Source organism: Ursus americanus, chromosome 33 (assembly GCF_024610735.1).
Source record: "Ursus americanus isolate L20-20 chromosome 33, mUrsAme1.1.p, whole genome shotgun sequence".
Classification (NCBI taxonomy): Eukaryota; Metazoa; Chordata; class Mammalia; order Carnivora; family Ursidae; genus Ursus; species Ursus americanus.
Window position 1 is genome coordinate 27671849 of NC_142159.1, and position 20679 is coordinate 27692527.

Genomic DNA, 20679 nt, shown 5'->3' on the forward strand with positions numbered 1-20679 from the left:
CTCTGTGTGGCAGGGGCCACTACCATGATGTCAGTCACTGAAGGGATGAGATGGAGGTGCACTTACCAAACTATGCTCTTCCTCTGAGTGCTTTTCTTGAGGGGATAAAAAAAACTACAGCAAGTATAAGGACCGGGCGGATGGAATTCTGGCGGAGCACTGCAAGGAGCACTGCGGGGCGGCGGGAGGCTGAGGAGAGCAGAGGCCACTGCAGAGCATGGCCCCAGGCGGCTGCACCCAGCCCATGGACACATGACACGCCCGGACCTGTGACCAAGGCCTGACACCGGAAACTCCCGTGCACGCTCACAGTACAGACGTTCTCACGGGCAGAGCTGAATTCCGTAAGCCTGCTTGCTTTCCTTCATCATCCCTGTGCAGAGATGATGCCTCCACGTTTCCAGGTGACCATTGAAAAACTAAAATCCCTACACACTCTTCCTCAATCGTCACGAAACAGTAGCCTTCCCTGAGGTGGATTTCTTTTGACAGATGGCCACTCCGAGCAGACCTCCTGGTGGGGAACGTGCAGGCACGTGCTGGCCGTGCGTGTGCATGTGTGCGGCGCCCGGCCCTGCCCGGAGCACGTGCCAGGCGGGCTGTGTGTGTTTGGGGGATTTTGTTATTTTAAACTTCCTTTGAAATCTCGGGGTCACATGGTGTTCTGGAAAGAGTTCAGGTGTCGGCAGTGCAGCCCGAGGTCCGAGGAAGGGACCGAGCAACAGCTGGACGTGAGGTGTGGATGCCAAATTGTGGCATCATCAGGAATCCTGGGTTCCTACTGTCGGCCCCCTGCCGTCACCTCCCTGGCTGGGCTCCCTGGAGCTCAGGGTGTCGGAGAGCAGAGAGCAGCTTCCGTTGCCCCGGCGGGTGCAGACAGCCCTTGCCTCGCACTCACACAGAGCTGGGCCCGCCTGAGTCGGGAAGGCCCCCCGCCACCTCCAGAAACCTGGTGATGAGATGGGTGAACATGGCGATGGATGGAGAGAGGGGTGCCTGCCGGCGCCATGCAGGTGAGCCCCGGGAACCCACAGACGCCAGTGGCCGGCGTGTGCAGTCTCCACACGTGCCGAAGCTTCGGGGGAAAATGACAAAGCCAAAACCCAAACCAGAAATCGGACTTGCCCACGTGGTGAGCAGTTCCAAACAACACAGACCTAGCACCATGGTTTCTTCCTCCCCTGGCATTGCTGTGGTCTCCCAGATTCCAAGACGTGCAGAAGCATGTTTCAAGATGTTGTGGAGGGAGACTGAGCCTGATGGAAGAAAGAGGTCACCAGCCTGGCCAGTAAGTAGACACAGGGTTGGCTGCCCACCTGACCTTCAAGCTTTTGACCTGGTCTTCAGGGCGTTTCACGAGATGGGTTCAGACACCCTACTGGTGAGATGAAAGTCACACGGGGGCCATTCATAGAAGACAGGCCACACGCACCCAATCTGGGATCCCTATGAGGAGAGCACAGTGTCCTACGGAGCCTCCCATCCTCACAGCGCCCCCTGTACACGGCACGATGGGGCACCAGGGCGCCATTACGTGGCCAGGATTGGGAGAGAGGTGCCCGCCCCAGACACGGCACTATTTCTAATGAAGTATGTGTGGTTGGGATTCCCTGTCCTGAGGCTCCAGCCTCGAGCCCCTGCTTCCACTGGGAAGCCCCACTGTAGGGTTCTTGATGGCAAAACACAGGTGCTGACCAACCAGTGCCAGCGAGAGACAGCATCTTTGCTACAGGTCCCACCAAGATTCAAAGCCATGCTTGGGTTCTAGAAAGAGCAGCAACCTGTCCACCAACGTGTGTGAAACAAATATGGAACGCACGGTAGGGCACAGCTCCTGTGGCAGCAGCCTGGGTCCTCTGCACATGATTTCTGCACGTGATCTCTCATTCTCAAACGAACTGGGGCTCTTGTATATTCTTGAGCTCTGTTCTGACGTACGCACACACATTATAAGGATATATTCCTTTAATTTTTGGAACTGGAAAATTCTCTTTAATTCGGTCTATGCTTATATAACACAAAGATGGTCAAGAATCCACCCCCCACCGGATCTGACACTCAGCCCCACTCGTAAGCCGCCGGCTACAGAAATGTGTGCGTGGCTGTGACGCAGCTTCTTCAAACAATTAAATGAAAAAAAAAAAAGGTCGTATTTATGTGTGTGTGTCTCTCTCTCTATGTATGTATATAAACCACAGCATTCTCAATTCTGGCCCAAGATAATAAAGTATACAGCTAGGGCTACTCACCAAATACCAGCAAATGCAGGAGGTGTCGTTGAGGGGGTGTTTGCGTGGGTCCAGGCTGTCCCCCGGGGTGGACGGCCATGGGAAACCAGGTCACCAGAAGGGTTATGCTCACTCGTGGAACTGCATTTCCAATATGTGCACACTTATGCGCGTGTGCGCACGCGGGTGTGGGTGTGCGTGCCTGTGTGTGCGATATGTTGCCACAGTAGAAAACACCATCTCTTCTGTTCGTACGAAGCATGGTAAGTAAATCAGATTCTGTAACTGATAACATTTTTTTTTTAAAAAGGAACATTGAAGATCTTCAAAAATTGCTACAGTACAAAAAAAGTGTGTGTGTGTGTGTGTCGGTGTGTATTTATATATTTATATATGTATATTAACCAGAAATAGCGACTCTATTGGAAGATTCCCACCCCGTGTTCGGTAAGATTTCTACGCGTGGTTCGCTTGGCTTCGCCTCGGTCACCAAGTCCTTCGGGTCAGTACATGGCACATAATGGTATTATTGGCAAAGGTTCGGAATCAGTTCACATCCCAGGCTCCAGGTGCTTCCTGCTGGCCTTCCTTCCCCGTCCCCAGCTTCTTCCTTGCTTTTCTTCTTTCTGTTCTCCAAAGACAGCTCTGGCAGAAGGCAGTCCCCCATAGGCGTGAACATTTTTATAAAAATATATTTGGCCTATAGCGTTCTGCTCTTTGAGCTCCCCACCGGCAAACTCAAGCGGTAGGTATGGGGACCCTCCCCGTAGAAAGTTTACTTTTAGGTTTTGTGTGTGTGTGGTTTTTTAAAATTTTTTTAACTTTTTAAAATTTTTTTAACTTTTTTTTTTTTTTTTTTTTTTTTTTTACAGGTTCACCAACGGAATCCTGTGTGGAAAGAAAACAAGAAGAGATTAAATAGCAGGGAGACAAGGGCAGGATGAGTCTGTGCAGCCCCTCTGAGCCTCCACAACCGAGCCCCAGTCTGCTTGCTGACACCGGGGTCCCCAGTGCAGGGAGGGCGTCTGCCAGCCCCAGCACCGGGGATTGGAGCCCAGGCTAGCAGTGCCAGGGACCTCGTGCTAATGACGGCAGTTGAGGCAGGAGCCGTCTCTTCTGCCCGCATCAGGAGCGGGTCTGGGCTTCCTAAGAGGGGCTGGGACCACCCCTGCATTAACTATGAGGGGGCCACGCACCCCTAGCTTGCGGCTGACTGAATGTCTCTGATGCCAGGCTGACTCCCTTTCCAGCTCCTACCCGCCCCGTTCCTGGATGGCAGGAAGCAGTGGGGTCCCTTTCAACCCACTGCTCAGCTGGAGGCTCTCTGAGGCTGGGACTTGGAGAGATTAACGGATCGCATCAGAAAACCACCCCCGGGTCTCCCCAAGAAGTGATCTTGCTGAAGAGAGAAAGAAGGCGAGTCACCTGCTTGTAAGCCAAGCCAGCTGACTGCAAAGAAGGGCGGCTCTCCCCCAGCCCGGGCAGAGCCTCAGAAAGAAGAACCCCGGTCTTCCTGCCTCAGTGACAGAGCCCAGACGTCAGCATCTCCCAGAGTCAGAGCTGCGGCTGTTCCGGGCATGGCCAGGGGCGCTGGAACACGTCAGGGCTCAGCCTGGAGGCGCTTCTGCTGGAAGGATGGGGCACGGTTTCTCTCTGCTGTCACTTGGAGCCCCCCGCACCCCACGACTACAGGAAACGAGGACCCTCAAACAGTACGAAGGGGGAGGACGCTGCGCCCCCCTCATCTATGCCGGTGAGACAGCTGGAAAGGGGACAACAATCCCAAGATGCAGCATACAAGCCGTGGCCGGAGCTCTGGCACCTGCACGGCTCCCGGCACAGCGGCTGGACTGGCCCGTCCCAGCCCCTGCTGAGCGCCTCTGAAATCCTCACTCCGGCCCCGCCTCCGGAGACCCAGACGCTGCTCCTCAGGGACCGGCCTGTGGATCCGGGTTTCTACAAGCTCCCGGGGGGCGCTGATCCTGTGCCAGGCCTGGGCCCCTGACCTCTGTCTCACCGACGAGGGGGAGTGGGCTTTGTCCTGAATCGAAGAAGCCTGCGGGGTGACCCTCCCAGGGACTGGGGGCTGTGGGGCACCCAGGCCGGGACTGGGGGGAGGGGGCTGCAGGCCAGCATCCTGCTCCGCACCGTCCGCACGGGGAGCTTTAGCACCGACAGCCTCCTCCACTCGGACTGGGGGTGGGGGGGCTCTTTTCTCTGGGGGAGCCTCCTGGTCTGGACAGCAAGGCAGGGCCCCCGGTTGCCTCCTCGCCTTGGCTTCTACCTCCAAATGACACGTTTGGGCAACTCCGGGGGGCCTAAAATGGAGCATGTACTCTTCTCCCGTGGGACTGCGTGCTCTGTTGTGGCCAGGGTGTCACCGCGTGGAAAGGAACAGGACATCCCGTCGGCTGGGTGCCGGGCCACCCGCGGCAGCGTTACTCCAACGGTGCCCTGCCCCCGCTCACCTCCACTCTCCAGGATGTGGGGGGCGGTTTCAGAAATGGAGAGAAATGTCCCTCCTGTTTGTCTGTCCTCGTTCTCATTTTTGGAAAGCTAAAAAACGAGGAGACAAATGCGCCACGACTCCACGCGTATGAGGAGTCAAGTGCGTGGAGCCTGAGAGGAGAAGGGGGCACCACGGGCTGGGGGTGGGGGCTGGGGGCCGGCGTTTCGTGGGGGCAGAGTTCAGTTCCGGACGCTGAGGCAGCGCCGGAGGCAGGTGGAGGGGAGGCGCGCACAATGTCGTGAATGTGCCTGATGCCCTGAGCTGCTCCGTCAAAAACGGTGAAAATGGCCCATTTCATGTTATGTACGTGTTACCGCAATTTTAAAAGTTAAAAAATACACATAAAAAATATATGGGGACACTAAAGCTTGTGCCTGGGGACCGCCGGCCCAGATCAGGCGGCCTGGGACGGTCTCCGGTTTGAGCAGCGCCCCCTCCTCGCTGGCAGAGGGTCCTGGGCTGGAGCACAGGTCAGATGGCTGTCCCCTCACGAAGGGGGGTTTCCTGTGAGGACCGTTGCAGGGCTGCGGTCTGATCCCTTATTCCGACCGTAACCAGACTGACGGAGGAGACAGGTGCCGCCTCGCCCCTTCCCTCGAGCCTGCCATCTCGTGGGGGGTCTTCCGTATGGAGTTTATGCGGCCGCTGTCCCACCTTGAGTCTTCAGTGCTTCCCACACCGGACAAGGTCCTGCCTCCTTGCCCCGCATCCCTCCGCCTCCACGTTCCACGTCCTTCGAGTGTCTGCGGACGGTCACCTCCCTGGGGAGGCCTTCCCGGACGTGCCCTCCTTTCCTAAATGCGATCTCTAGTTCATCTTTGTCCATCCGAGCGTGCTGTGGTGGGACTTCACAGGTGTAGGCGAGCTACGTGGGCTCTCCCTGAGCGTGTGTGTGCCACATGTCATCGCAGGTGTCACAGGGTGCCTGCTAGGTCCTCCGAGGCTCCAGCTCTGTGCCTGGCCAGGAGTGGGCCATCAGAACCGGACGCAGTTCAGGGAAGAGGCATCTGGGTGGAAGTAGCCTTGTCCTCAGCCCCTGATGAATGACCTTGACGTGCAACCTGCAGGGGTTATGACGGGGAGAGCTGCGTCCCAGGATTGACGGAGGGGCCCCTGCGCTGCCTGGGGGTGGAGCCTCTTCCAAATCTACGGGCATCTGTCTCTACCCAAAGTCTCAGGATAAAAGAGGCAGAGAGAGAGGGACAGGGAGATGGCTCCCACCCTGTGCCCTGAAATGCTGCTTGAAGAGCAGTGCTGGCTTCCTGCAGAGGTCGATGGGTTCCCTGCAAGGGGCTCTGGCAAGGGCGGGATCACCCCGTCAGGCCAGGAGGACGGGCGTGAGGCTACCGGCGGCCACCTTCCACATCAGCCGGACGTTCCTGCTGCTGGCACTCAGCTCACAGGAGGGCTTGTGGCTTTCTGTTCCCAAGGCTCGGTGTACGAACCTCTCAGCTGGGCACTAACCCTGAGAGGGACCAGAGAGGGACGTGGATCCCAGGCCAGTGGGAAAAGACAGCCAAGGAGCACGCCCCCCTAACTCCCGGCTGGAGAAACACAGCAAGGGCGTCCACACCTGGTCCTCAGCTAGAAAGGGAAGCTGCGTGTTGCAAAGTGATCAGAGAGATTGGGATCTGGGATGAGTTCTGACTTTGGAGAAGCTAGTGCCCTCTGCTGCCCGGAAGGAGATTCTGGGCTCGCCTGGCCCCACCAGCTGCAGACCGCACCTTGGGTCCCAGGCTCCAAGATCAGTGTCTGCTTTTGCAAACAAAGAACAGACTGCAGCAAGAGCCCCCTGCAGCCAGTGGCTGCTAGTTAATTTCTCTGTGTCCTGCAAGGGGTACTTGGCCACCAAGCTCGCCTCGCCGCCGGTGCTCAGCTGAGACAGGCCGGGCTGCCTCGCGGGCTGCACGTTGCTTTGAAAACAGTGCTCCTCTGAATTGCAAACGCTGGATATGTTGTTAATGTATTTTTTAGAACAAAGCGGGAAGGCTCAGGTGCATTTCTCAGTTTTTATTAGTTATGTCTTCAGTGTGTTTTTGAAAATAATAATAACACATGATTTATTTCTTACTGGCTTCAGATGCGAGAACTTTTATTACTTTTCGGGCTCTGTTGGGAATAAAGTGGCCTTGGCAAATGCAAAGATCTGAACACTAATGAGGTTTTCTGAAGTTTACTTGTTATATGAAAAATGACAGGAAATTAGCCCGAGAGCCAATGGCAGGCGCGTGTCCTCGGCCCCTTTCCTCGGTGTGCAAGAAGGTCGGAACAACTGGGCGCGACCGTGGAGATGGTCTGACGCAGGAATTTGCCGGAATCGACTCTAGACGCTGAACCAGGGAAACAGGGTGGACATCTGCCCAGACTGGGGTGCCTGTGTCTGGGAGCCGGCAGGGCAGTGAACCTGGCCACTTTTGGGTCCCACGTGTGCGTGGGGGTTGGCGTGAGCGGACAAGATGATGTGGTAACAAACTGCTATATCATCATTAAAAACGCATTTGGAGAGGCTCAACAGCTATGCAAGAGATAAATATCTCCGCTGGCTCTTAAACCTTAATTAAATGTTTTAGTATTAATTGCTATTTATTTAAGGGACAATAAGTACCCTAGTAAATCTGAGCGATCTTTCTGGCCATTCTCCGCTCGACGCTCATGTCTCAGCATTAATTGCGAGAATCAGGGATATTTAGAATCCGAATGTTTTCCTCCCAGTGAGTGATAAACGGCCTGTCCAGCACGTGGTGAAGGAATCTTTAAGCATTTATCAAAGGCTAACAAGACTGTTTGCGTAGCCCTCCTGGTCTGCGTCTGCGGGAACGTGACGTGGCTGGTGCACCCAGGGGTGGCGGCTGCGTGTGGCTGGACTTGGGGGAGGTCCTGTCGGCTCTTCTCACCTCCCCAGACGGCCCTCCTGGGATCCAGTGTGTGGGTCAAGCTCGTCGGACACAGATGCGTCCCCTCCTGCAAATGGAGGTGGTCCTGAGACAGTTCCTAGGACGACCTGGCAAGTGGAGTCCAGACACCCTGTGAGGAACGTGGTCCAGGCAGGGCCCACCCAGGAGTGGCAGATGGGGAGAGCCCACCAACAGTTGGCGGGGTCCTTCGATGCAGTGTGTTGCTAGAGGAGAGAACTGAGACAGAAAAGCTTTCTGGAGCAGAGGAGTCCATAAAAGCGCTTTTCTACTTTTTTTTCCCCCCCCAATTCAGGGCTGCGGCTCCCGGTTCCAGTGTGGATGAGGAGGCTGGCGGCTCAGGCTTTTGGGGGCTCAGGAGCTGGTCTCCCGTCGACGCAGCTCCTGCTCCGCAGAATGGAGCTGAACGTCCCAGGACGCCAGTTTACTGGGAAAGCCCACCTCCCGCTGCACCAACTCTCTTCCCATCGGGGCCGGGCTGAGGGTGGCACAGGGGATGGAGGCATAGCGCGGGGGGGCTGCAACTGAGGCTCTCTGACGGTGGGCAGAGCCAGGCCGCCTGGGGCGGATCCGGCCCCACCACTTGCAACCTGACTGACCTCAGGCCAGTCGCTTAACCGCTTCATGCCTCAGTTTCCCCTCTGTAAGGTGGCATTTCTGGGAGGACAGGATGAGTCCCTAGACGTGAAGAGTGCTCCATAAACGCCCCCTGGAAGTCCACATTAGGGAACCTGCTCCCCAGCCCCCGCGGGTGGGGGGGTGCTCCCTAAAGCGAGGGCACGCCCACCCCGTGAGCCCGCTGCTCTTGAAGGAAGGGAGCAGAGGCCTTGATGTGCAGGGTCAGGTCAACGTCTCAGGCTTTCATGCATTTTTAAAATCCTAACAGGGATGCTGGCGACCACGGGGCCAACCCACAGAGGTTTCTCCAGGTGGGTGGGCACTCCGCGGCTGATAAGAAGCTTCCTGTTGCTAGCCTGGTTGGAACTCCCAAGGGAGCTCCGTCCCTGGCCTTAACGGGGTGAGTCACACTGAGGCAGACAAAGGCCCCGGGGTCTGATGGATGGGCCGTGCAGGGCATCTCGCCCTTGAATGGTCGGGGACAAGCGCCTCTTACCTAACTTGCCATCTCCGTCTCAACAAAGGCCTTTTTGGGGGGGGGCGGGGAGCACTTTCCATTCTAATCTAATCAACGTTTCTTTGCCCGATGGCTGAACACCGTGCTGAGGACATCATTTTGGCTTCAGGACGGAAGTGAGGGCTGGAGATTTGATTTGGAGCAAACACTTGACTCATTAGGGCTGGTTTAGAACTGACCTGTTCGCTCCTATTTCTGAAAGCCGTGGGTTCCTCCAGCCCCCGGAGGAAGGGGCACACGGCCTGCGAAGGGGCACATGGGTGCCCCCGGAAAACACCCCCCACCCGCTCTGACGATGATTTCTGCATCGGAAGGTGGGCAGAAGGGAGAAGCAGGATTTTCAAATATCGATGACCCTTCCTAGAAGCTGGGTTCCCTACTCAGGGAAGGGATCTGAGGTCACAGAGTGTCTGAGGACGAGAAAAAACGAGGATCCTTAGAAAACCCAACATCAAAAAGAAAAACAAAACCAAAAAGTCTAAAGCCCGGGCTGCGTCTATGGGCTGCGTGTGGACGATGTGTGGTCATGGGGGCAAAATGCTCTTTCTCCCCCAGCAGCCGGAGTGTTCGCGAGACTCGGTGCAGAAGAAAGCAATTTAACGTGAGCATTAAAGTTAATATCACTGAAAGCAAACCAAATGTTCCTCTCCAGCAGAGCGTGGAAACTTCATCCTGTTTTGGTGCCGGTCCCTGGCTTCAAATTAGTAGATGTCTCAACTCTTTGCTTCCTTCCTTTATCATTTCCCTTCTTATCTCTTATTTTTATATTCCAAAATCATATTTTAATTCTGCGTCGTGCCCTCCCCCTGATGTAGAGACACCCGATGCAGGTGTGATGCCCGCCCACGCGGCCGCTGCCCCGGTCTCTGGCTGTCGCGAGGCTGGGTTTCCCTGCCGGCCGGCTGTGCGGGCTGGGGCCTTCCCAGGGGCTGGGACGGCGCTGTGGTTCCTGAGTGTCTGTCCCACCCTCCATGGGGGCATTTCTAACAAGTGCAGCAGAGAGACCACAAGCCCAGCCCTCCTGGCTCGCATTCGGGATGGCAATACCATTGGAATTCCACCTGCCATGTCGAGAAGGGCTCCTAGTTGCCCCAGAGTGGAGGCGGGGGTGGGGAAAGTGAGGCAAAGGGGGAAAAAAAATCAGTGTCCAGAAAAGGACGTACGTACCATAAAACAGACACATGGCGTCTGCCCTGCCCCCAGGAGGTAAACAAGACTTCGGCCAGTCAGCAGGAGATTTCAAACCATTTCTCAGACACAAAGGCCACAGGAATAAGATGCCGATCAGAAGAAGAGGGTCTGCAGCGAGCAGAAAAACAGGCTTGCGTGTGCTCGTACGGAACACCTGACAGCAGGCTAGCTCGGGCCTGCTGCCGAACACGGGCTTGCCGAGTCACAAAGAACCCAGAAAGGTAATGCTCAGCTTGGACCCACTGGCCTTCGGCAGGAAGGGGACCCCCTCCCTGTGGCCAGCGAACACTCACGTCCACCCGGGAAGGCTTTGGAGGACGCGGAGTCTGAAGGAGCCGTGCACAGAAGGAAGCTTAGTTTTTGATTTGCAGGACAAGTGCAAAGCCTGGCATCTCCCCTCCAGGGGCAGAGATTCCACCCACTTTACTACACATGATGGAGTGGGCAGGGCCTGACTCCTGAAATGGGTTTCCTCTCATTTGTCACCTTTGCGACCTAAGCTACCATTTCCAAAGGCCAGTGAGAGCCAACAGAGCATTACCTTAGGACAAAAAGCAAGAACCCGTTCCATCCGATGCTTCTGAGCCAGGGCTAAGCGTGCCAGCTGTGCCCACCTTGGGCCCACCTTGCGCATGGACAGGGCAAGGCCAGAGTGGGACCAGCGGGAACAGCCATGGCCGCTCGTCAACCCACCCCCTCCCCCAAACTGAAGCACTGGTCGGCCTGGATTCATATCTGAACCAACACACATGCATTCGGTGAAACGGTTTGAAAATCCTTTTGCCAATTCTTTGTGAACTAGGCCTTCTGGAAGGCTGGGATGCAACCAGAGAGCTCCCCGGATGTCCGCAAACATGGGCTGCAAGGACAGTCCCAAGGCTCCTGCTCTCCACTCACGGCCAGGGTAAGGACCCGTTAGCTATAGGCACCACAGCCAGATGTCACCCCGATGCTCCTCGGCCTTGGTTCTGGGAGGAAGGCTTCTGGGCCCCTTGGGCACTCACCCCTTGCTGCTACTCCTGCCGCTGACACCTGGGTCCCTCGGGTCCGCCTGGTTTCCTACTCATTTCTTCCTAATGTCTGAGTGGTTGGAGAATTTTTTTTTTTTTTTTAATTTACAGAACTATGCCTATGAGCGTGCTCACTTAAAAAAAATAGCATATTGATATTTTAATCTAATTCCAGATAAACCCTCGGAAGCTGACTCGAGGGTTTCGTAAATGTTCCCAGGGATGGTTTTAGGGTCATGTCTTTTTTGAAGGATTACCCATGATTAATAAAAAAGAGTATTTAATAACCAGGGGTCTGGTTGGTATTTGATATTTTTTCGAGATGCGCTGCTGACATTTTATTGATGGGCGTTCAGAGAGACTGACGGGAGTGCGTTGACTTCGGAGGCCCAGTGCTACGAAGCCTGCCGGGATGCCTGCTCAGCCTTCCCCACAGTGTCCAGGATGGGGAGGGCCTGCCGTCCGCTCACCAAGGGTGCGGTCTGGAAGCGAATTCTGGCTGCTGCTGTGTTCTGTCTCTGGTGTGAAACACCTCCTTTTGTCTACACTGCCCGCCCCCCTCCTTTTGCTAGACTGGCTGCGTGCATTTGCTCAGCACCCCCCAAAGACACGTGAAGGGTGCCCCCCACAGGTCAACAGTGCCTGGCGGCCATGCGGTGACGCCAGGGGTTTGCGGCGGCGGGTCTGGCCCGGGCCTGAGCTTACCGGTTCCCGTTAAAGGTGGATTTGTACTCGGCCGTCGGGTGCAGCGTTTCGTCGGTGTACACGGGCACGGACGCCCGGACACACTCGTGGGAGCACTGGAGGGTCTCATTATAGGCCGTGAATATGTCCAGGCTGCTGGGAACCCGGGCAGGGGTGAAGTCCGTCAGGTTCTGGCAGCTCTCCTCCTGCTGGTTGATCTTCCGCTGGTGGCTGTTCCGACGCGTGTTCCCGCTTTGGGCACAGCTGGAAGACAGGGGAGTCAGGGTGGGGGTGCGGCGGGCAGGTGCCAAGCCAGCACCTAGACGTGGAAGCTTCGTCTCTGGGCATTAATTATTCCTCATTTAATATCAGATGGTAATTCCCAGCCTCTTCAGAAAGATCAACCACAATCAAACAATCAGCTCACTCGCGCTCTCTCTTTTTTTTTTTGTTCATAAAATTTGAATTTTAAATGTGGCCATTACTGCAGGGAAGATTATGAGGTAAGTGTCTGAGCTGTGTTATCCCAGAACCAAGGCCTTGTCTGGCCGAAGGACGTCAGCCAGGCAGGGGTGCTGACTCAGTTTCCCCATGAAGGGATGGGTACAGGTGGGGCTGGTCTCGTGGCTTGTTCTGGAAGGGGCTATGTAACTATCTTTGGGGAGAATTATTACGTGGGGAACCCCACGTCCTCAGCCCTGCCCCTTCCCATGCTCCCAAGTTGGACTTGAACGTGGATCATTGTCCATCCTTCATGGCCATCAGGTCTACGGAGAGAACTGTTCTGCACACCCCATGGATGTTTCCTGTTCCTCTGGACCACAGAGCCTTCCCAGCACCACTAAGGATGGACATGGGAATCCCACCCTTGTCAGCCAAGGGATCTGGGGGAGCGGACAATCGGTGACCTCTCCCAGTCACTTCCAGCAAGTCACGAGAAGGATAAGTGAAAGTCCCATCCCCATGGAGGAGGGCAGCTAGGAGGAAATTTGGGTAGCCCCCAGTTTGGGGAAGCAGTTCCCCTTCTCCCCTTCCCTGCTGAGCTCAGAGCCAATGAGGAAGGAAGAGGCAGAGAGGGGTGAGGGCCCATGAGTTCGTCTTCTTGTAAGTCATGGACAGGCCCCATCTCATCTTTCCAACGAGAGGAGGCCTGCTTCCTGGAACAGAAGCCCCACCCCATAAACAAAGACAGGAAGATAAATGCAAAAGCCAGGGGACCCCCCCAAGGTCATGGAACTCCCTCATACACTGGGTTGTCCTCCCCAGAAGAACTCTCTGAGGCTTCACTGCAAACCCAAGCGTGGGAAACCAAGAGGGAGCTGGCCCGCCTGTCATACTGCGGGTGACAGAGGCCTCCGTCCCCTCAAGATGGTCGATGGAATTTGTCCAGCCACACGTCCATGTGGTCCTGGGCTCCAGAGTCCCTTCCCCCGCTGGCCAGCCCCTGCCCAAGACGCCCTGTGGCGAGCTGAGTGTTGTCCTCATCACCTGTCCCAGAAAACACCTGGGTCTCGGGTTTGCTGGCCTTCGGGAGGCCTCACTGGTCTGCTGTGAGGTCTGCTTTGGGGTTGCACCAATTCCTGCCCTCCCGCCTTTGCCAACCCTGGAGACCGGCTTTCTCTCGGATCTCTGTTATCTGGACCCTCGGGCGGAGGGGGGGCAGTTGTCACCCATCAGCCCCATATGACTTCCTATCACCACCTGCCGGCATCAGGGATCGTTTGGGTGTATTACTCTACAAGGGAGTCTGAGCTTTGATGCTAAAAGGAGACACAGTTGCTGGAGGAGTGGCTGCAGGCAGATGGGGCCTCGGAGCGGTGTGTGCAGCAGGGTCACCCAGCAGTGCCCCGATTCTCCCGGGGTGGAGCACGTGTGTTCACCCAGCAAGGCCAACCTCAAAGTAGGCCAATTTCCAGGAGGAAATAGGCAAAGACAGGCTGCCTGGAGCAAAGCAACAACCTAATTCAGCAGACACAGAGCGGCCGCAAGAGGAAGGAAGGATGCAAAGCGGCGGGCCGGGCACGGCCCCTGGACAGCTGGGGGCACGAGGGGTGGGCGCGGACCTGCCCAGGCTGGTGCTGTGTTGGGTGGGAGGCATGGAAGGGCACACGTGCATGCAGACAGAGGCTTTGGAAATCGGAACACCTGCCGCCCGAGAAACCGTCACAGAGGCCGGGCTCACTGGCATTCTGCAGAGAAAGCCCAGTCAGGGGGATGCCCCCCAAGGACAGTATCAGGGAATGTGGCGCCTGGGGCCGGCCAAGCTGCCCAAGAGCTGCACCCCATTCTCTGGCCCAAATGAGAAAAACAATGCGCTGGGATGCGATGTGGGACCGGGTTTGAGAAGTAGGAAACTCTCTGTGCACACTTCCCAGGGACCCCCACAGCCCCCGTGTCTAGGCCAGAGGGGCCGAGGAGCCTTACCAGTTTTTTAAGACAAGAGTTGTAATCAGAGCAGCTATGACCATGATGAGGGAGACAGTGATGGTGATAATCTGATGAACAGCCAGACCTGGAAAAGAGGAAGGGGGGCAGCCATGAGACCAGGGCATGAGACAGAGGAGCCTAGGGAGGGCGCGGGCCTGCTCCTGCCAACTAGGGTCTCTCCTTCCCCACGGCAGGTGCCGCCAGGTGCCCTGGGCAGCAGGGCTACTGTCACCTGGAGTCCAGGAAGAGAGGCCCCAGCTCCGGCGTCTCTTGCTTCCCCTGCTGTGACCCGGCCACGGGCAGCTGTGTCCTTTCTGCACCAGCCAAGCCCCTCACCTGGCCCAGGTGAGCTCTGGCTGAGGCATGCCCCCAGGACCTGTCATCCTTCCCTTGCCTCCTCCCACCTGGGTAAGTTCTCGATTCCGAGCACCAGGCCTTTGACTGGGAGCAGGTTTGGCCTGACACCAGAGGGGCCAAGGCAGCCCAGGATTTGTTGGGAAGGTAGGGGAGAGTGAACATGGGTTGACCCCCTGGCAGACTCGGGGGTTAACTGGATCACTGGGCTAAGTCTTCCTCTTTCCAGAGTCCTCTCCAAGATGCTCACTGCCTGATGAGTTTCCAGGAATAAAAGGCCCAGGTCTCGTGGTTGATGGTTCCCAAAGGCCCAGAAAAAGATCTGCAGTCCGGCCTCGCTGCCCTGGGTCTGCTGTGGGTGTGAGCATGGGGTAGGAGGATGCAGGGGTGCCCTGGCGGGTGAGGAGTGGAAACAAGAAGTCAGGGACGGAAGCAGGGCAGCCTGAGCCCCACCTGAGAGCTGTCTGCCAACCCCATACAGGGGCAGCAGAGGACCAGGATTGCCTCCTACACTGTCCCTCTTCTTCCAACCCCTGCACCATCTTGCCCTAACCACAGACACTGGGGGTGGGCGGCGAGGCTCCTACCTCTGCCCTTCCACCTGAGCCTATGTTTCTCCTGACAACAGAGCTGTCACATCCTTCCTGGAACATGGACCCTGGGGCCATGCCCAGCAGACTCCACTGGTCCATAAAAGCCACCTGCAAAGGCCCCGTCCTCCTCTGGTCAGGAAGATCCTGAGGAGCTGGGCCACAAGGTCCGGGGGCTCTGCAGTGGGCCGTGCAGGTGGCAGCAGCTCGTCCCACCGGAGTGCTGATTTCCCGTGTTCTTGCCCCAGGGAGGTGCAAGCACTTGCCCCTCTTTCTCCCGGAGTCCATCAGCAGAGGCCCGCCCCTCACCCCGAGGAACCCAGCGGGTCCTGGGGTGAGAACAAGACACACGTGTGTCCCAGTGTGGAGGATTTCAGAATATAAGATTTTTCTGGCAGTCTCCCAAGGACACAGCCTCGCAAACAGATGTTACCTCTCTACTGAATATGATCCTCAAGGGGGAAATTGCTAATAAATGATTCAAAGTTGGCATGACCAGAAAACAAGCTTTCTCTTCCTGTTTGCCCGTCTTCCGGGCTATTTCTGTTTGTGGTGAGGGATTTCCGTCCTGAGCCCACAGGGTAAGCACCACTAGGAAGACTGGATAAGACATGAATGTAATGGAAATCTCTTCATTTTTTCTCTTATCCACTGATTCCAGAACCAGTTACGGAGCACCTACTGCCCGCCAAGCAGTGTCAGGTTTGGCAAACTCGGCCACAGTGCCCCCTCTGGGGAGCAGCTTCTCTGGCGCCCATTTTTTCACTTGATCTTAGCCAAAAAGCTGAGAAGCAATCCAGGGGCCATCTTTCAAAATGGCAGCAATCACTGCTGGTTCTGGCTAATGGCTTCGCACATGCCTCTGCCCAAATTGTGGCACCTGCTATAAACCTCGGGGCCAGTTTGCTCTGTCATCTAAGACTGCCAAACCAGCTTTCCAATAGGACTGACAGCTGATTATGCCGCAGGGAACACCCTCAGTCTCACCAACAATGGACTACCCATCAGCCTCAGTAATCCTTAACTCTTCAGCAGCTTCCCAACACCCAACTCAGCCCTGCTGGCAGAGCAAGGGTTGGAAAGGATGGTGATGGTGATGGTGGTGGTGGTGGTGGTGATAATGGTGATCATGATGATGGGGGTGATGATGATGGTGGTGACAGTGGTGATGGTGATGATGACAGTGACGATGGTGATGATGTTGATGGTGATGATAGCGATCATGATGATGGTGGTGATAGTGGTGATGGTGGTGGTACTGGTGATGATGGTAGTGATGATGGTGATGATGATGATAATGGTGATGATGGTGATGATGGTGATGATGATGATGATAATGGTGATGATGATGATGGTGATGTTGGTGATGATGGTGATGATGATGATGGTGATGATGATGGTAGTGATGATGGTGATGATGGTGATGATGATGGTAGTGATGATGGTGATGATGGTGATGATGATGGTAGTGATGATGGTGATGATGGTGATGGTAGTGATGATGGTGATGATGATGATAATGATGATGATGGTGATGGTGATGATGGTGATGATGGTGATGATGACGGTGATGGTGATGATGATGGTGATGGTGATGATGATGATGATGGTGATGGTGATGATGATGGTAGTGATGATGGTGATGATGATGATGATGGTGATGATGGTGATGATGGTGATGATGATGGTGATGATGATGATGGTGATGATGGTGATGATGATGATGGTGATGATGATGGTAGTGATGATGGTGATGATGGTGATGATGGTGATGGTGATGATGATGGTGATGGTGATGATGATGATGGTGATGATGATAATGATGGTAATGATGGTGATGATGGTGATGATGATGGTGATGATGATGATGGTGATGATGATGATGGTGATGATAATGATGGTGATGGTGATGATGGTGATGGTGATGATGAGGATGGTGATGATGGTGATGAATGTGGGGATGATGGTGATGATGGTGATGATGATGATGATGATGGTGATGATGATGATGGTGATGATGGTGATGATGGTGATGATGAGGATGGTGATGATGAGGATGGTGATGATGGTGATGAATGTGGGGATGATGATAGTGATGATGGTGATCTCAGGCATGCTCAACAAGTGGTAACAATTGTCAGAGGTGCATTATCCAAATTATTCCTGGCAACAACTCTCAAAGGTAGACACTAGCATCATCAGTTATGGAAGTGAAAACTGCATGGACCAGTTTGTGGAAATTCCTTGGATCACACAGCATCCGCTGGCTCAAAGCCCATACTAGGGCAGTAGTATAATATGATTCTGAGCTCAGACTTGATTAATCTGTTTTTGCTCGGGCCTTCTCTAATCTCAGTTTTGGTCTCCTTATTCCAAGGCAGAGGCTGGGGCCTCTCGCATCTACATTCCTGGGGGAGAGCAAGCTTCTACATCACGAAGGCAGGTTCTCGAGCCTCACCACCTCCTCCATGAGAGGAACCCTCAGGAAGTGCTCCAGGTCCATGCCAAAAGCTTCTCAGCCATTTGTTGGCAGGTTGCACCCCAATCCCCATGGCAAGAACTGAGTCTTCATTTCTTGGACTAAACCTTCCATCTTCTAGGTCGGGAGAATTCAATTTATGGAGGCTGGTGATGTAAAAGTCCACAGTGAGCAGGGGAGCCAAGAAGAGCGGCGGGGGCTGGTCCCACTGCTAGGTCAGGCCCAGCTGAAGGCTTGAGAGCCCCGCAAGAGCAGAGTGCTGTGCCATTCACTCCCCAACATCTGCAGGACCAGAGAAGGCCCGGGGCACTGCCAGATTTTGACCTCTCATCTTGTTACTACAGGAATTCTGTTGGGTTGAATATCTGCAGTGGCAAACGTCCTTGGAAGGGAGGCGTTCCATGACCAGCTGTATCTTAGATGTTTGATTGCCTCCCCTTCCCCCAGTGGGTGCGGATGGGAAAGCACTTAATCCCCCCCAGAGATGTAAGAAACTGAGGCCTGGGGGCAGAACGGTTGTCTCAAGGGGCCCTCAGAATGGAAGACCAGCCCTTTGCCTGAGGGCCCCATAAGTCCCTGAGCCCCCTTAAGAAAGGGGCCCCATCATCTTCATACCCACCCCTAGCCCCACATACAATCTAACACAGTCCCTTACAACTGTAGCTATGTGACATATTACATTTACAACTGAAAAGTGGAAAATAAAACCCAGGAGGATAGGGAGAAAGGTAATAATATGACCCTAAGGTTTGCCTTATTCTAGAGGTCCTTCTCTTGCCTTCGGTGTGAAACTCCTCCATAGAACGTACCAAATTAAATTTTGGAGGAAATGATAAGGGGGTTAATAACCAGCCAAGATCATCTGCTATGCTTTCTAGAAAGACTTCTTTATGCCAGGTACTTGCCAAGTCTTCACGTGTGATCGTTCTAATCCATCACCACCCTGCACTTTTGCACCCGCCTGAGCGATGAGGGGCCTGACGCTGAGGAGTAAGGTGACTTTCCCATCATCATTCGGCAGAGCCAGGATGCAAGGCAGTTCTCTGCTCTGGAGCCTCAGAGAAAAGCAAACATCGAACGCCAAACTAACCCATCTGTAGCTACATTCTGGTCATAGAACTAGCTAGAGGCAAACATCTGACTACTCTGCGCATACTTTCCTTGCAAGCAAACAGCCTTATGCTCCAACGCCTGGCGCATGAGTGCCGATGGGCCCCTGGGCTCATGCATAAAAGATCAATAACTACAAGAAGATCCCACAGACCCCATGCTCATGCTGGTGGAACAAGGATCAGGCCATTTGACATGTGGCAAGAATAACAGTCGTAAGAAGCAGGTTGGAAGAGAGAAAATCCATAAGGATGCCTCCTCACTTCCTCTCTCTGGGAGGTCAGCTACTAAGAAGAGAACAGAACAGCAAGTGAGAAGTGGTGTCCCCTTTCAATCACCTGCCCTGTTATTCAGTCCTCCTCAAAACCAGGAGTCCTTTCTTCATCTGTGTAAACCCCTTAAGTCTTTGCATGGATGCTGGGTGGGCAAACCTTGCCACGAAGGGCCACAGGGTAAATATTTCAGGCTTTGTGGGCAGTGTGGTCTCTGTCGCAACTTCCCAATCCGGCCATTACAAGGCAAGAGCAGCCACGGGTAATATGCAAACAAATGGGTGTGGCTATGTTCCAATAAAACTTTATTTACAAAAACAGACAGCAGGCAATTTGGCTCATAGGCTATAGTTTGCTGGCCTCTCATTTAGGCAGATAGCTGAGGGGGGTTTGCCTTATAAATTAAATCAAATATATATCTATTTTAAAGATTGGCTAAAGCTGGGACGCAACAGCAATCCTTCAGTTCTGAAGACTAGAACCTTCACATTCCGTCATCAAAGGTTCACTGAGTCCTGAGAATTTCCCTGGCCACTGCCAAGGTGGCCTCCACCTCAGCGAGCTGGACCGTTAACAGTCAGCAATGGGCAGCTTCGCCTTGCCGGGTCTGTCCACGTGGGGTCTGTCCACGTGGGGTTGGCTCGAGAATAGGTCACTTTGTGTGACGGTTGCCTCGAGAACTCAATTAGACAGGATTCTTGATTTTTGGAAACCAATCTCCAGGGAGAATTTTATCAATTTAGTTCCTCCAAGGACCCTCAGAAATATTTCAGCCACACGTCTTTCAATTTTCTCCGTTAAGGTTGAAAAAGAGCTGCATTTTGCAAAAAGACAAGAGCGATCCTATCTCAGAACTGGTGTGTCGAGCTACTGGCTTTCCCTGCCGCACGCAAGTGGCAGGGTTCTTAGGAGTTTACCCCCCCGGATTCTCTCCTTCCTCACCAACTTCTCCCAGTACTCACACCTTAAACAGTGTTCGCTCACGTCAGGTCCCTGCGGACTTTGCATAGCGCAGGTAGGAACATCTGTCCCACAGACCCTGCTGGCCCGGGGCAAGGCAATCCTTGCACAGCGTCTACACCAGCTGTCAGGCAGGCTGTGATCTGCGGAACAATAATGTCACCCGAAGGGGAGGTACACGCTATACACCCAAGAAAGGGAAGGAAACACAAACTTTCTCCTCTCCGTTTACAAGGTCAATTTTGAATCCATCTTCAAATCCTTTGCAATTCAGACACGGTCCCAGAGTGCACAGCACGCTGTGTGGGGTTCTTGCTTCCCCTTCCTGACAGGTGTTATTGTTCCTGCTAATTTAGGGGCTCTTTCTGCTCCTGGTAATTGCCACTGTATACTAATGTGCGAGGAATCAGCTGCCATCCAGATAATGAAAAATTATACCTGGAATAATGGATGGGGACAGATGGATTAGCAAACTCCGCATCAATCAATAGGGCTTTTATGGTTGTATTTGTGGTGGCTCGTAATAAGATCAGGCCCTGGAGATGGATGTGGCGTTGGTAATCCATCTCGGGTCTGGACGACTTTCTCATTAAATGAAGCTGAACTGAGCATGGGCCACTGTCCGTGGCAAAAGCTAACCCGTCGAGGGCCTTCCTTCCTAGCGTTGAGGGGCGCTGGTGGCTTACCCAGCCACACACTTGGACGAAGGGGGGCACGATGGCGCGGGGATTTGCTGAGGTGCAGGGACGACATCTCTTTGTCGACAGCAGCTCGTCGTACAATGCAGGGATCTCATGTGCCTGCACTGTGGGAACCAA

The 20679-nt window shown here is 54.5% G+C and overlaps 1 protein-coding gene across 1 annotated transcript in view; it reads right to left on the minus strand.

Moving 5' to 3' along the window:
- Positions 1-347: 347 nt before the first annotated feature.
- AJAP1 (adherens junctions associated protein 1) overlaps positions 348-20679 on the minus strand; it is a 121693-nt gene continuing 101361 nt past the window's right edge. The window contains exons 3-6 of the mRNA XM_045803367.2: positions 14094-14181; positions 11691-11933; positions 9952-10083; positions 348-3116 (exon numbers count right to left, since the gene is read on the minus strand). Coding sequence (XP_045659323.1) covers positions 10011-10083; positions 11691-11933; positions 14094-14181 — 404 coding nt within the window. The 3' untranslated portion in view covers positions 348-3116; positions 9952-10010. The remainder of the gene's footprint in view (positions 3117-9951; positions 10084-11690; positions 11934-14093; positions 14182-20679) is intronic.